Source organism: Lycium barbarum, chromosome 2 (genome assembly GCF_019175385.1).
Source record: "Lycium barbarum isolate Lr01 chromosome 2, ASM1917538v2, whole genome shotgun sequence".
Lineage (NCBI taxonomy): Eukaryota > Viridiplantae > Streptophyta > Magnoliopsida > Solanales > Solanaceae > Lycium > Lycium barbarum.
The window spans coordinates 36,641,306-36,659,033 of record NC_083338.1 but is presented as its reverse complement, the minus strand read 5'-3'; the positions used below and the strand labels follow the sequence as shown (position 1 = coordinate 36,659,033).

General features: G+C 39.6%; 1 protein-coding gene across 1 annotated transcript; it reads right to left on the bottom strand.

The window, feature by feature from the left end:
* Nucleotides 1-7,449: 7,449 nt before the first annotated feature.
* LOC132628502 (uncharacterized) lies at nucleotides 7,450-7,941 on the bottom strand. The gene has a single exon (XM_060344279.1). It carries the CDS (start codon nucleotides 7,939-7,941, stop codon nucleotides 7,450-7,452), a length of 492 nt encoding a protein of 163 aa, XP_060200262.1.
* Between the last annotated feature and the right edge of the window lie 9,787 nt (nucleotides 7,942-17,728).

The window sequence follows — 17,728 nt, the reverse complement described above, 5'->3', positions numbered from 1 at the left end:
CATCCCAAATCTCTGATTTTCTATACATGCATTCTCCATTTCTTCTAACACCATAATATGGAAAACTAACCAGAGTCTACCGAAAGAAAGTCATAACCTACCTCATGGCCAAGCGGGTGCCACGAACATCCATTGATTTTTTCAATCGACCATCACATCGTAATCCGCATGAAATAGTTTGGAGACAACCATGTTACCTAACATTAATGCTTTCCACTTGAATCCTTCATAAGAGATTTGGATTAATAGGGGGGGTCTTAACCTACCTCTAGTTTTCTTCTATATCAATGCTAAGAGGTTTTCCCATTTTCAAGCTCGTATTTGGGGAGAAGCCATTTTCAAGATCCATACAAGAATCTATTTTTAAAGGAAATGATTGTAGAGATCTAGGTTATTAGCTTATTTGTGGTGAAGATCATGAGAGGTGGTTTAGAAAGAATTTAGGGGGGAATGTTGCTACTTCATCATTCTTGCAACTCTAGATTACTTGAAACACCCACTTGATAATTCTCTAGGTGAATATGTTTAGGAGTAATTTCTTAGGTGGAAGGAAGTTTGGAGGGTGTTAGAAGGACTCATTTGGACTAAAATCTCATTTTCATGCTTCCCCACTGAACTGGGCGGCTGGAACTTAGGGTTTTTGAAAAAATGGGACAATTCCTGAAATGATCCCTTAAATAGGGAAAATCACTGTGCGACACCGCCCCAGTGGTAAGTTCACCGCTACAGCGGTACCGCTAGGGCAGCCAGTCTGCTGCTACGGCGGTTGCGCAGTCATAGGCGTTTACCGCTATTGGGCATAAGTTTTCGTATTTCGTATTTACAAAGCCCAAAAAATTGCCTAAGTTTTCGTATTTCCACAGTAAAGAGTCAGTTTTTCACATAAATACACACTTTAAAAAAAAAAAAGTGGCGTGATTTTGCCTGAAATTGGGCGTCGGGTGTCGGACTAGAACACTTAGGCTAATAGCCTAAGTAGGACTCTACGTAAGTCCACTCAAAAAATAGTTTTGAAAAATATTTCGGAATATAAGAAAATAGTTTTAAGAAAATAATTTAGATACACTATTATAGTCCATATAGACCCCACGTTGTGGGATTTCACTGGGTTGTTGTTGTTGTTGTATTATATTCCATATAATATTCTACATATATAGTCCATTTTTTATTCTATCCCTTGCTAAGTTTTAATCAAATTTTATTTTTTTAAACTTAAGTCTAAATAATCATATTAGTCTCAAATGTTTTGTCCAAATCAATCCACACATCCAAGTCCATAGGGTTTTATAAATGTTCAAATCAGTCCCACATTTTACAAAGCCGACAGTTTTGGTCCTTTAATCAAATCACTTCCAATTTGCATTTAAAGTCTCAAAATTAATCTTGATTTTTGTAGTAAACTCATTTTGGCGACTTTAAAATACGACAATCTCATAAGAGTTCCAATTGACATAATAATTGCACAAATAATAACTTAGTATGCGCAATTAAAAGAGATAGAGAATCTAGGCTGACCAAGTCCAAATAGAAAAGTAAATATGCAATTTTGGTTCCTCGGGTCCAACGTTTGCTCCAGATTGTGCTCCATTTTGTAGACTCGATCTATACACATTAGTGGGCCTCGTGGAAATCCACCAAAGGGTTTTGAGGGGTATAAGATGCAAAGGGTATGTTTAACATTTAGTAAACATCCAACAATTAAAATTAGATACAAAAATTAAACTAAATAACTTATTACAAAGCCAAAATATGAATTACAACTTTCTGGGCCAAACCCAATAATAAATTATGCTAACTAGAACATATGGAAGCCCAAATAGAGATATAATCAGCAAAAATAATTGATTGAAATAGCCCAACAAAGTGCCAGGCCCAACTAATGGCCCAGCTACCTTTTCTCTTCAAAATTCTAAGTGTAGGAACCTCATATACACAATATACCCCCTTGATATACCCTTTTATTTCTTCAAAAATTTTCTAAGTACAAAAGTTGCGGTATACCCAAGATAGTCCATTAGTATACCCTAATTTTAACTATGTTTTAACTAAGTATAAACTTGACTATACAAAGTATACCTCCTATATATCCAAGGATCAAGAGGGCAAAACCACCAAGAAGGGGCATACCCATCTTTTACCTTAGTAATCTCCCATGTAGCATGCTTTTATATCTTAAATGTTAACTCTAAAACTCCCCAAGAACACAGACAAGCAAACACACATATTCAGAACTTAACAAAAGAATGGCACAGTCAAATGAAGGAATACTGGGCTTTTAAATAGTAAGAGACTACAATGCAGAGTGTATGGCATATATAGAAGCAAGTACAGCAATGTGACAACATAATGAAGGTGTAAGACTTTGAAAACTGATGTCATGCATGATAAGTTAAATAGAGAAAAACACCAAAACATTAGCAACTAGAACCTTACCATGCTTTACTTTTACACCAAAACTACCTAGAAAGCCTTTTAGTCAAAGCAGTAAAGAGGAAAATTAGCATTAGCAACACTTTATTCCTATTTTAGACTTCATTATCTTTCAGAAACATCAAATAGAATCTCAGAATCAACTCTTACCCTTTTCAAAAAATAGGAACAACAGTGGGACAATGTCGAAGAACAAGGCACACTTAGCTAGTTATTTAGAGTCAAAAACCAGTGACACAAGCATTTAACACCCTGTATAGCCATACTTTGCCTTTTAGAACTATTTAGAACTCCATTAGTAAACTATTAGTCATTAGAGTGCCACTAATCCATTTATAACTATTGGAAGGAGCCTTAAAAAATTTCAAAACAGACCTTCAACCATTTTAGACTAATTAGAAATCATATCCGGAGACAGCACCAAAACAAATACCAAACAGGCCTTGTAACACAAAAGGATCAAACTTGGATAATTTTAAAGGAAAGAAGTACAAGATAAACATTTGAACCATAAGCAAAACATTCTTTTTTATTTTTTAAAAGTCATTTCTCTATACACAGGTCCTCATAACATCAACAGATCCAACACACATTTAAAACACAATGACATGAGAAACAATTCAAAATTTCCCAAATGACTCAATGTAACAGTAGGTTTAAACTAAAGAGCTATCTTTCTTTTCCTTTTTTAGACTAGTTTAGCCATCATTCTCCATTTAACACCACTAAACTGACAAAAAACACTACATTAACATAGCAGAGACAGTACAAACATCAAAATAATCACATTTTAACAGCAACAATTAGACAACAACATAGAATAACTTGAAAACAAAGCAATGTAGGGTGGAGATTAGAAATTACCTTTCTTAGGGCCAACCTAATGATCAAAAGGGAGATTGGGATCCAAAGCTTCAATACCAAACAAGACCTTAAACCTTTTCTTCAACTTTCCAGAAAATAACTTTTATTTTTAGTAGTATAGGCTATAAAGTAATGTATATTAGTATTTTTTATAGTATTGTATATTGTATATTATAGTGTATACATGGTTTATTGTAGGAATATAGTGATATATAGGCTAGTATACTTAGTATTTTCTAGGGTATAAAAATTTTGTCCCTTACAATGTACAAAAACTTGCTATTTATAGGCAAATTTAGTGAGCTAGGGGTAAAAATGGTAGGGAAGATACCTCAAAATAGAATTTCCCCCTCATATTCAAAAGATTTCAAAATTTAGGATATAGGATAAGGGATTTTTTTTTGCAAAAATTGTACAATTAGTACTATTATCCACTCAAATATTACATCATACAAACAAACAAAAATTCAGCCAATTCATACTACACCCTAATTCAAAATCCCTAAATTTTAGGGGAATAGCCGAATAGTACGCCTAGATATTATATAGGACAAACAAATAACAAATTGACAGTAACACAGTACTAAAAATGGATAGAAACCCCAAAATTGTACCCAAATTCAAACGGGTTTTAACCTTAGGTCTCTGCTGTTGGGGTCATTGGTGCAGAAGATGGCTAAAGGTTTTAAACCTCGCCTGTGGCAACCAAAAGCCCACAAGGACCCGAGCAACAACCCGAGTCATAATTGAATTTAGGTTAAAAATAACGAATTAGGTTAAATTAAACCTGATAATCAGTAGAGGAAACGATGGGGACAAAAACCCACATGAAATCGCACCAAAAATGGCCATGGAAGTGGCCAAATTAGAATCACGATGAAACCCTAAACCCAAGTCGCCATTGATGATGAAAGGAGACGATAAGTTCTTCAGTTTTCCAAATAAGACGAGGTGGGCATGAAGTTATCAAAGGATAATTTTGGTCCCTCCACTTTATATACCCCTCCCCTCATGTTTTTTTGAAAAGTTAAAAATGGCACCTTATGTTTTAAGTTAAAAAATAAAACTAAGTATTAAAATATGCGTAAAACTTAAATAAAAATATTTATTTAGGCTGATTAAAGTTTAAAACTCATAAATTTAAAATATTAGCTTCAAGACAAGCCTAATGTTGATATAGTTTCGGAGAATATTTAAAAATGTGAAAAAAAAATGCGGTCAAAATGAGCCGTAACTCGTACGTCGTTTAAATTACCAAGTTTTCCGAACTAGACAGAGTGGGATACATATTTTCTCTTTTTGAATTATATTTATGAAAGTAAATAACTCATAATTTCCTTGCAATTATCAATTTTTTACGGAATAATAATTAAACATAAATTTTTGCAATTTTCTCAAAATTTTGAAATATTAATTTTTAAGGTGCATCCTTGCTCCGTCTTTGACTAGGGAATTTTGAGAATTAAAATACGCGTCCTATGCGGTGAAAATTAGAAAACAAATTATTTATGCAAAAAATAATTAGAAGAAAAGTAAAATGATTAATTTATTAATCAATAAAATTCCTTGGATTTCAAAAAGAGTAACATACCTCTAATTTTATCATTTCAGCCATTTAAAATCAATTAAGTAAGTAATTGTAATGAACTTGTAAAATGTAACAATTGATTTATAAATAATCTGTAATATTTATTGAAATCATCTTACCATTCTAAATGGTGAAATATTATTTGAATAATATTTATAAAAAATCATTTATTTAAAAAAAGGTAGGTATTTTGCTCTGCTTGGAATCCAAGGACTTTGAATGATTAAAATAAATTCTAGGAGGTCAACAATTAGGTGTCAACAACTGCCCCTTCGGTGTTCGGGGATGGCGAAGTCATCCCTGAGCAACGAAATTTGACTAACCCTAATTTTTGACTGATCTGACTCATCCCTTTCCTCATTTTTCATGCAATTTAAAATATATAGCCGGAACTTGATTTCTGGGTTTCCTACATATCTCAGGTTACATGACAATTAAGGCCATTTGTAGTTCGACTAAATTATGACTTCTAAATGCAAATTAAAGCAAATTCTCAGATTTTTCGGCTGTCAAGCTGACAAATCCGGTGTGATTGGTGAGAGTGTGACCGACTCTCTAGCATTGATTCTACCCACATATCCCTGTTCTTGGGAATCAAGTCACTTGTAGTTCAACTCAATTGGAGGAAAAGGATATCCCTAATGCGGGAGGGCCTTTGTGTGTTCCGGTGTGTGTCCGACCGGTTACGGAATAATAAAAACAAACAAATCACATAAGCAATAAAAAAATCTTGTGTGGCTGAGCATGGTGAGGAGTGATCTCCAAGTCTTGGTCAGAGAGCTTGACTCTCATGGGCACCTTATCTCGACCGGCTGCGTAAGAAAAAGTTTCACGTTTGCTCCGCAATCTGTCTTGATTTGATTTGGTCAGCCTGCTCCTTGGAGGCTATGAATATTCTTCCATCTGCTAAGCAACGGTGATTTTTGGGTGACGAATATTGCAGTCATCTGATCGGATTTACACTGTCTTGCCCTTTTTAGCGAATACTGCGGTCTCATGACCGGTTTTATATCGCTTTGTTGTCTCGTTATATCCCATAATTTATATGCATGACCCTCTCGGTGATTAAACTAAAATGCTCTCTTAGAATGCCTGTATGAATGGCCTTCTTGGAGATTGAAATAAATGTCCCTCTTGGAATGCTTGTATGAATAGCCATCTTGACATATTTTTATGAATGGCCCCTTCGGCTAAATCGTCTTTCTTTCGTCCTTCATCCCGGCTGTGACCCTTTTGGTTGGATATGCCGTGTTGTTTTACTACGACCCCATTGGTCGGTAATTTTTCCATTATGGCCTTTTGTTCTTTGTGGGCCCTTATGTCCAGGGGTCTACCCTCATGGCGTTTCGATCCTTTGATAGCCTTTTCGGCTGGATATTCGCTCTTATGGCGTTTTCGCTCATTTTGTAGCCCTCGTGGCTAGATATTCACCCTTATGGTATTCTGATCTTCTTATCCTTTGTGTCTTTTGTCCTTGGTAGTAGTTAAAATCTTTCACAACCCTTGCGGCTGGTCATATACTCCGAAAGCCGGGTCTTAACAGCGGTCTGGACCTTCTTTAGCGAAACGTTTCCTGCACATAAAGCAAGGTTAGAAGGAGGATAGTCTTTGGATGTCCTGGGGACCGGCATCAGAAATGGGTTAGTTCTCCTATTTTAAGTTGATCCATGCTGCCAGTGACGTCGCATATTCGGCTTTTTGGACCCGAAACCCCTTTAGCTCCAGTATTCGAAAGATAAACCTATTTTCATTATGCAGAAAAAATTATTTTTTTGCAATGCTACCATAAGGATATCTATTTTGTGAAAGAAAAAAAAAGAAAAAAATTAAAAATTAAAAGCATTTTTAATTGTCATGACATGCGTTTTGAATGAGGGAGATCCTTTCTTCCGTAATTGGGGTTTTTGCTTCCTTACGTGGAACTTTTGAGACCTTTCCATAAAAATTCTGGCCCAGTTTAAATTTCGATCCATCAATTCTTATGCCAAATCTTCTGGGAAATTTTGAGGTCTCCTCAAAATTTCTGCCCCAGTTTGGAGTCCTCGGTTAGCTGAATTTTTGTAGTGGCTTGACAGCGCGAATTTTTGAGATGCTCTCATAAATTCTGCCCCAGTTAGGTGTGCATCAGTCCCTGTTTCTTTGGGAAGTCCTATCTTTGAGGCTCCCTAGAGGTTTTCTTGGGTTTTTCTTTTGATGCGACTGAGCTCAAAGAGCGCCTACGTATCCCGTCGCAGCAGGAATTCAGGTCGAACGTAGTTCAGAAGTAAAGTAATGGGATTTTGGTTTTCACTAATAGAGTGACCGGGTCCCAAATGGACTGCCTACGTATCCCACTGTGGGGAAATCAGGTCATTGCGTAGTTCATATTACAAAAGATGTTTTGTTTAGCCTATCTATTACAAAACAGTTACAAGCAAAAGAAAGCAACTAATACAAGCAAATAGAATAATGATTAGAAGTAGAGAGTACTATTACAAACTAAGAAGCTCCGTCTTCATGCATAGTAGCGCTTGATTGCATCTGACTTCATCGATTTTGGCCTTCTTGACCGTCCATTTCTACCAATACTACAGCCCTTCCGGAGAGTACTTTGCGGATTGTGTAAGGCCCTTGCCAGTTGGGAACAAACTTCCCCTTATATTCCTCTTGATATGGAAAAATCCTTTTGAGCACCTGTTGCCCGATTTGAAAGAGTCTGGATCTGACTCTTTTGTTGAAAGCTCTTGCCATTCTCTGCGGTACAATGGACCGTGACATACAGCAACCATCCTTTTCTTATTAATTAAGGCTAATTGCTCATATCGAGCTCGAACCCATTCAACATCGTCTAATTTTTCTTCCTGAATAATTCTCAGGGAAGGTATCTCAACTTCGGCGGGTATGACTGCTTTAGTTCCGTAGACCAGCAGGCATGGAGTTGCCCCTGTTAAAGTCCTTGCCGTAGTATAGTATCCCAGTAGAGCATAAGGCAACTGCTCATGCCAACCCTTATGATTATCTGTCATTTTCCTCAATATCCTTTTGATATTCTTGTTGGCTGTTTCTATGGCTTTGTTCATTTGTGGCCTATAAGCTGTCGAGTTTCGATGGGTGATCTTGAATTACTCACAGATATCCTTCATCAGGTGGCTATTCAGATTTGCTCCGTTGTCTGTTATGATGGACTCGGGCACACCGAATCTGCATATGATGCGATTTGGCACAAGGTCCGCCACCACTTTCTTTGTTATTGATTTGTGAGACGCTGCTTCCACCCACTTGGTGAAATAGTCAATGGTAACCAAGATGAACCGGTGGCCATTCAAAGTTGTAGGTTCAATGGGTCCAATAACATCCATGCCCCAGGCGACGAAAGGCCATGATGAGCTTATAGCATTTAGCTCACTTGAAGACACTTTGATCAGATCACCGTGGATCTGGCATTGATGGCACTTTTGCACGTATCTGTAGCAGTCACTCTCCACAGTCATCCAATAATATCTGGCTCGTAGAATGTTATTTTCTAGTACAAATCCATTCATATAGGGTCCACACGTTCTCGCATGTACTTCTTCTAGAAGTCTGGTGGCTTCGCCTGCATCTACACATCTAAGCAGACCCAAGTTCGGCATCCGTTTGTATAGCACTTCTTTATTTAGGAAGAAACCGTTTGCCATTCTAGATGGTCTTCTTTTGTCCATTTGTAATGTCTTAGGGGTATTCTCGTCCTTCCAGATACATTTTGATGTCACTGTACCACGGGTTGCCATATGGCAACAATGGGCATGTTCTTCTTTCAGGCTTATCCATAGCGGGTCGATGTGACTTCTTTCAGGATGCTGGATCATTGACGTTATTATGGCCAGTGCATCAGCAAATTCATTCTGGGCCCTTGGCGTATGTCGAAACTCAATGTTTCTAAACTTTTTGCACAATCTCTGTGCCAGGCTCACATATGGTAAGATTTTGCCATTCGTAGTGGCCTATTCGCCTTGTACTTGATGAATCAGCAACTCAGAATCTCCAATGACCAATAGTTCATTGATATCCATATTTAGCGCCATTCTGAGGCCCAGTATGCAGGCTTCGTATTGAGCTATATTGTTGGTACAGCAGAATTTGAGCTTAGCGACCATGGGGTAGTGTTGCCCATTTTATGATATCAAGACCGCTCCGATTCTGGAACTTTTGTAATTTATTGCTCCGTCAAAGAATAGTTTCCAGCCAGTATAAGGTTCTATTGCTCCTTCTTCTATAGCCAACACCCCTTCGTCTAGGAAATGAGTTCAAAGCGGTTCAAGCTCCTCATCCAACGGGCTTGCGGCTAGTAAGTCAGCTAAGGCTTGTCCTTTGACGGCCATCTGGGCTATGCATACAATGTCGAATTCACTCAACAGCATCTGCCATTTGGCCAATTTCCTGATGGGCATGGGCTGACGAAATATGTACCTCAATGGATCCATCTTGGATATGAGGTGAATGGTATATGAAGACAAATAATGCCTCAATTTCTGAGCTACCCAAGTTAAAGCACAACAAGTTTTTTCCACTAGTGTATATCTTGCCTCACAGGCTGTGAACTTTTTGCTTAGATAATAAATAGCACGCTCATTTTTCCCTTCTTTATCGTGTTGTCCTAACACGCACCCGTATGCCTTTTCAGCAACTAACAAGTACAACAGCAAAGGACTCCTAGGCCTTGGTGGTATCAAGACTGGTGGGTTGGACAAATATCTCTTGATAGTGTCGAATGCCACTTGGCATTCCTTCGTCCATTTTACAGGAGCGTCTTTTTTCAAAAGCTTCAGGATAAGCTCCACAATGATGGTGGATTGAGCTATGAACCGCCCGATGTAATTTAGTCTTCCCAGGAAACTCATGACTTCTTTCTTAGTTTGAGGAGGAGGCAACTCTTAGATTGCTTTGATCTTTGTTGGGTCTAGCTCTATGCCCGTTCGGTTGACTATGAATCCCAGTAACTTTCTAGCCGGTACTCCGAATGCACATTTGACGGGGTTCAATTTCAAATTAAACTTCCGGAGTCTGTCGAAGAATTTCCTCAAATGTGTGGTATGCTCCGAACTTTCCCTTGACTTGATAATGACATCGTCCAAATAGACTTTAATCTCTGTATGGATCATGTCGTGGAAAATGGTAGTCATTGCTCTCATGTACATTGCGCCGGCATTCTTGAGGCCGAAGGGCATCACCTTGTAGAGGTACACTCCCCATGGGGTGATGAAGGCTGTCTTCTCGACATCCTCTCTATTCATTAAGATCTGGTGGTAGCCAGCGGAACAATCTACAAACAATTTTAATTCGTGCTTGGCATAATTGTCTATGAGTATATGGATGTTCGGGAGTGGAAAATTATCCTTTGGACTAGCCTTGTTAAGATCTCGGTAATCCACGCAGATTCTTATCTTGCCGTCTTTCTTAAGCACCAGGACTGTATTGTCTAGCCATATGGGATAGGATGTCACTACCAACACTCCTGACTCAATCTATTTTTCCACCTCGTCTTTGATTCGGATACTAAGATCCGATTTGAATTGTCGGGTTTTCTGCTTTATTAGAGCAAAACCCTCATTGATGGGTAGCCTGTGAGATATTATTCTGGTACTTAATCCTGGTATGTCGGCGTACGACCATGCGAAGACGTCCACGTACTCCTTCAGCAAACTTATCAATTCCTGTTTGAGAGGGGTATCTAGGTGTGCGCTTATCCTTGTTTCTTTGACATCCTCTTCATCACCTAGATTTATGGCTTCTGTTTCATCCAAGTTCGGCTTCTACTCATTCTCCAATTGTTCTACTTCCTCTGTGAGGCCCTCAGGTAGCATTGTGGTATCATCGTATTCCTTATATTCCTCTTCATCTATGCGGCCCAACTCATTCATTTCGCAACATGTCATGACACTTAAGGTTGCTTTATTGTTTTTATTACTAAAAAGAAATTCAAGGTGGAATATGTTAGTATAATACATGCATGCGATAAATAAAATAGTTTTAATAAATGAGGCTTTCATTAATTTGAAAAATATTAGGAGTACAAATTGTGGTCCTGGCTTAGGTCAAGCCATTTCCGTTTTTGAAAACATTACCAGGTATGTAAGTAACAAAGAGGGTGAGTAATCGGGCTTAGTGATGCCTTGTAGATTCCTCCCTAAACCTTTTCCGGGTTCAAAGCCGTTTAGAAGTATGGTGGAAGCAATTATTGTATAAACGCCGACATGGGAGTTTCCATGGATTCTATCCTGTGGGCCGCTCCCACTAACTCCACTACATGGAAATCCGTTCCTTTGGGTGTGGCTTCAATGACAAGTACGGAATTGTCCGGATAATTGTGCATGCTGGCTTCTCCATGGATCACTACTTCTTCTCTTTCCCAGATAGATTTTACAGATTGATAGAGCGAGGATGGTACTGTCCCTGCCATATGAATGCATGGTCTTCATAGAAGCAAATTGTAATTGGCGGGTATTTCCATGACTTGGAATTCAATGGTGAAATCGGCAGGTCCAATTTGAATATCTAAATCAACTACTCCAGTGGCATCACAACGTCCTCCGTCAAACGCTCTTATGTTGGTGTGGCTTTGGCGAACCTTTCCAAGGTCATACCATAGCTGAGTCAAGGTGGATTCGGGACAAATGTTAAGTCCTACCCTATTATTAATCAACAGTCGGGTTACCACTTTGTTGCGACACATGATAGTGATGTGCAACGCTTTGTTGTGATTTATGCCTTCCTTGGGTAATTCTTTCTCTGTGAAGGCGATTTGATGCTCCTCCATAACATGAGCGATCATTTCGGCCAGATTTTCACTGTTTGTTCCAGCTAGGACATGAGCTTCCTCCAACATCTTCATTAGAGCCATGCGGTGTTGGGGTGAGCTTTGCAACAATGCTAGCATTCGGCGTTGGTGCTAGCATTGTTGCAAAGCTCATGTCCTAGCCGACGTCTTCTTTAAATGCTCAATAGTAGAGTATTCCTTTGGCTGCATTCGGCGCCAAAAGTCTTCATCTTCACCTTCAGTGATAGTCCTTTTCTAATTACCCTCCCTTCGAGGTGCCCCTTGGGCTAGGTCTTCAGGAGTATAATATCTCTTTGATCTTGTGATACCATGTGCGGCGATAACTTGGACTACAAACTCTTTACGAGGCGGTGCTGGAGTCACCTGAGCAATGTGGTCTGTCACTGGTGCAGGGATTAATACCTTGAATTGCGGGCATTCCTGTAGGGACAGTGACGCTATTGTATGTTCAAGTTCTTTCACAGAATTGCGGATTGTGGGCCTTCCTACGACCCAGTCTTCTTCTCTCTCAATCATGTGAATCACATCATTGCCATCATTTGTCAAAGGATTGGTGTTCACATTTGGAGGGGCCGTTTGAAGTACAATTTCTTTTCGGTCAATCAGATCTTGTATCTTGTACTTGAGATTAATGCAGTCCTCAGTACTGTGCCCTATGCAATTGGAGTGGTAGGCACATGTTTGGTCACCTCGATAAAACCGATTCTTTGGATCGATTGCCTTTGGCGGAAGCACTTGAATCATTCCGGCCGCACTTAACCTTTTGAACAAATTGGTCTGAGATTCTATCAGCAGAGTGAATACCCGAGGAGGTTTCTTCTCAAAATTGGGATGTGGCGCATTATAGGCATTTGGTGGGGGTTGATTCTGGTAGGTATTAGATTGGTTATTTTGTGGGGTACGGTAAATGGGTAGGAAAGTCTGGTAATTTGGCTGTGGAGCTTGGTAATTTGGGGGAGGTGATTGGAAGACATTTGGTGGAGCTTGGTAGTTTTGGGGTCGTGATTGGAAGGTTGGTTGCGTGTAATATACGGCCACCGTAATGTAAGGGGTGGGTACGTAGGTATTTGGAAGAGGTGAAGCATATGGTTCCATCAGGAAATCTTCTCTTCTTTTGGGCTTCGGAGTGTGGGATATGCTAGCCACGTCCTTTTTCTTCTTGCGCATGAACCCGGTTGAACTTGAACCAGCGGATTTTCCAGTCATGCTTATGATTCGGCCAGTTTTAAAACCGTCTTCTATGGCCTCTCCCATTTTGACCAATTCAGAGAAAGGTCTCCCTGCCATTGAAAGCATTGTATCGTAGAAGTTTGTTTCTTGTGAACAGATAAAAACTGACACAAGTTCTTCCTAGCTCATAGAGGTTGTACTCGGGCAGCCTCCATTCTCCACCTGCTTGCATATTCTCGGAATTTTTCGGTGGATTTCTGTTTCACTTTCTCCAAATAATACCTATTTGGCACTGTCTCCATATTAAAATGGAATCTTTCCATAAAAGCAGCAGTAATGTCCTCCCATGTGACCCAACGGCATATATCTTGTGCCGTGAACTATTCCGAGGCTTCCCCTGTCAAACTTCGGCTGAACAGCCTCATGATGAGCGCTTGATTGTCTCATACACTGACCAATTGATCGTAGTAGGCCCGCAGGTACACTTTTGGATTGCCCGCCCCGTTAAAAAATTGAATCGGGGTACTTTGAAGCCTTCGAGTAAATCCAAATTGGGATGCATGCATAAATCATCATATCTTAGACCTGTGCCAGTGAGGGTAGTCCTCATAGATCGTTCCAACATTGCGGTCATTTTCCGCTCAAGCCTTTCTTCCTGTTTTTCCTGCTCAGCCTTCCATGCCTTTTCCATCTCTTCATAATGATCAATTTTTTGATCGGGCGAAAAGGTACCTGGCGTGGCAAGTGTGTGGAAAGAAATAGCAGGGCAAATTCGGGTAATAGGGGTGCTTTTATCAGTTGGTAGTGGGGTAATGCTCAGTTGTATGGTGATGCTAGGGTGGGTATTTTGTGGTGCTGTGTAAGAGAGGATAGAGTGGGCAGTCCCGGGTATTTGGTTGGGGTTAATTGGTGGTGGGATGTGGCTTGAGGCACCAATATGCCCATCAATCGGGGTAAATGGTGTGGTGGTCATAACGGACCTAGTGGGGAAGTGATCTGGTAATGGTAAATTCAAATATGGAAAAAACGGTGGAGGCCTTGTTTCTTCAGCAAGGGCCTCTCGGGCAGTATTACCAGCTTTGTTTCGCACTGCTTCTTCTTGAAGATGGGCGATTTTTTCAAATATCATTTTCATGACGTCTTCAGTAGGCGATGACTCTGGCAGCTCTCACAGAGGCGATTCTTTGAGAGTGATATTAGTAGGGTTAGTTTCATTCCCTGAAGTACCAGTCATTTTCTCTTTGCCTTTGTTTTCCAAGGATAAGGATGCTATTGCAGCTTTAGACCTTGTGAGGTACGCCAGTATGAACACGAATCAACTTCTCTTTCTATAAGAAAAGAATAACTCAAAGGTAAACAAAGTTAGTTTCGTCAGAATAAAGAAAAGAAAGATATCACATATAAATGACAGTTTAAAACACTTAGCACATAAAGGATCATATGTTTGATTCAAATGCCCAATTGATCTCTCGTACCATGTTTGGGGTACTTGGGCTTTGTTTGAGTGAGGGGAATATAATATTTATAATATATAGGAACCGAGTCTTACGTAGACTGCCTACGTATCCCTCCGCGGGAAGTCAGGCCCTTCCATAGTTCGGTTTACATGAAAATAAACTTAAACCGACCCATGACCAGGCCTGATAGAGGCTTCCTGCGTATCCCTCTTTAGGACATCAGGTCAGCGCAGTTTCGTTTACACAAAATAGGGGGGGGGGGGGGGAATCCGTGTTAAATACAAAAAAGGGGGATTCCCTAAAACTACCAAACAAGTGACCTTTCTTTTGAGGTCAATATAGGTTGTTTGTCCATTCAACCTTTTCTGGTCCTAAGGCTCCCAAATCCTAATACTAAGAAGGGAGCACCAACCAAAGGGCTCCCTTTTGGACCAAATTTTCCAACTCAAATTTGAACGCATCGCATTCTTCTATGTCATGTACTAAAGCTCCAGAATGATACAACCACATTTTGCGGCGGCCAACTCTTTCGGTTTAGGCCCTTCTGGTTCTGATGAGGCGAATCTTCCTAATACTAACCAATTTCTGGAAGTTTCTAGCATAAGAGTCTCTGAATATAGTAAAGTCGTAACACCAAATATGAGTGTTTCGAGTAATCCCTTCAGTCGAGATGATGTTTTCATGGACCAATAGTGAATGCGGGCCCCACATCTTGGTGATACTCTTCTCATCTATCAGTCTGATAAGTCTCCTTTTGAAGGCTAAACATTCATTGAGGGTATGCCATGCCTGATCCTGGTGATAAAGGCATCTCTTATGTGCAAAAGCCAGAGGGCAAGGTGGAAACCTGTCAAAGCAAACACTGACTATTCCTTTGCTTCGGAACTTGATCATCATCTCCTCATTCGTAACCTACTGAGGCGAGACTCAATAGGGACAATCCAACACTTTGACCGTAATAGCCCACCATTCGAGTGAAGCTGGCCGGGCACACTCCATTTGCTCTATGGGCTCCTCCCTAGGTCTTGATAACGCAACAGAAGCTCCTTCTCCTTTAGGGCTTCACGGTGCCGCAGATATTTCTTCCCTTTTTTTATGCTTGAAGGCGCAATGGAGGCAGCCCCCTTTGATGGCCATGCGGGCACCTGTAGGTCTGACTCCATTTCTTGTTCCTCGGACTCTTTCATTATCGGGATATACTCGGGAAGAATTCCTTTTCCCTTGTCAAGGACATTTTCTCCTTGAGCTTCAACAGGTTTTTCGGGCGAGCTTTCCGCTGAATCCAACAATTCATCCGCCTCTTTGATCTTGGCCTTTACTGTCACGACCCGACTAGGGGCCATGACGAGTACCCGGGGCTGACTACCGAGCACCACTCATACTACTACTCATCATACTCATCCTGCGTTCATTCATTATTCTCATGCTTCTAATCATAGGGAAAACCATTTTTACTTTAAAACATATTTACCTTTTTATACTTAAGCCCTTCAACTTTCAAAATAGTATACATACACAATAAGGAAGTCGTGAGACCATACTACCCACACATGCGTATCTACGAGCCTCTACTAGAGTACTAGACATATAGACGGGACAGGACCCTGTCGTGCCCAAAATATATGTACACAAAATAATAATCAATGGTGCCTCCAGAACAATGGAGTGCTCTCAAAGTCTGCTGACAACTCCTACAAATCTGGATGACCTCCCTATCTACCTGTGAGCATGAACACAGCGTCCAAAGAAAAAGGACGTCAGTACGAGCATTGTACTGAGTATGTAAGGCATGAATAAAATGAACATAATAGAGAAATCATAAAACATGAGATGAATATATAACCTGCTTAACTTTTAAGAGTGTGTGCATTTTAATCTTATCATATATATCATCATATCACATATACCATCATATCACATATACCATCGTTGTTAACCTGTGTCCGGGTAACCATCGTACGCCGCCCACTAGTGGTGTGATACCCGGACCTCTAGGCTCAGTGTAGTCATAAGCAACCAGCCTTAGCGATGTCATGCCCGGCGCTCTAGACTCGGTATAATCATATGCAGCCCGCCTTAGCAGTGTCATTCCCGGCCATATAGGCACAGTGGAATCGTATTATCATGAACTCATCATAACTAATCATCACCATACATTTTTCATAGAACATGCATTAGAGCTTAAAGACAATCTATAACTATATCGGGGTGACATAAGGTCGAGAACCCCCGATTACATTATGGAGTGATCATATTCATCATATCTCACCTTGAACGAACTAGCATTATAAGGTGAGTGTACACAATGAACAACATCAATGGATCATACTTAGGATCATCAACTTCATGGACATCATATCTTGTTTTAGAATTCTTTAGACTTAAACTCATAATCATCATTATCATGCTCGTAACGTATCTTTTTTCTTTACCTTATATGAAGCTCTTTATAATCGTAGACTCATAATTTCCAATATGTAGGAAAGTCATGGAAAGATAGGAGGATTCATGCCATAGGAGTCATGCCTTAGAAAGAAGGGACTAGCCTTACATACCTTTTTGTTTAGCTACACCACCGCTTGAACATTCTCCTCCAATGTTCTCGTTTCTACCTTCGATAGAGTTTGTACTAACATTAGATAATCGATAGCTTAGCATACTTGACTAAAGCTAGAGAAAATTGGGAAGCATTTCCTTTGTTTATACAACTTTCTCCATATCATATATCAACTCTCAAACATCTATAATAACATTCATAGCATCATACGCAAAAATCTTTATTCACCTACATTATCCATATTTCTCAATTTCACTTCAAATCATCCATAACCATGGTCATAGTACACTATTACATTTACTTACATATAATGTTTATCCCATGTTCTTAATATCATTTATAACATAATTATAATCACAACATATCAAGAATCGTGACTCATTCCAAGCTACTACTCAAAATTGCCACTATTCTTATATTCATGACACATTTTCTATCTCCTTCTACAATCCAAGTCTTTCAACCTCTCAATACTTTAAACAACATGGAATGATCATAAAACTTACCTTAGATAGTGTGGGAATGAGCTTTGAGTGGAAATACTTCACTTGAGCAAAACCCTTGTTCCACTTCCAATAAGATTTCTTGTCCTGGATGAACCCTAATGATTTTCTTACACTTGATTCTTTTGGTTTGATGAAGTTGATCATGAGTTTCTCTTGAATTCTTGTGGAAGAAATGTGGAGAATATTCTAGAGAGTTCTTGAGAGAAGGGGAGTGAAAATGAAATGAAATAAAATGAACTTGGGTCCCCTTTTTAATAACTTAAAATCTGTCCCGACTCAGTTTCACGGACCAATATACGGTCCGTATAATTTATATGGACCGTATGTATGGTCGTATCTTTGGTCCAGTGAAAGTCCCCA

Bases quoted from the DNA above. Each gene is read 5' to 3' on its own strand.
- LOC132628502 (XM_060344279.1), bottom strand. From the start codon at position 7,941: ATGAACAAAGCCATAGAAACAGCCAACAAGAATATCAAAAGGATATTG.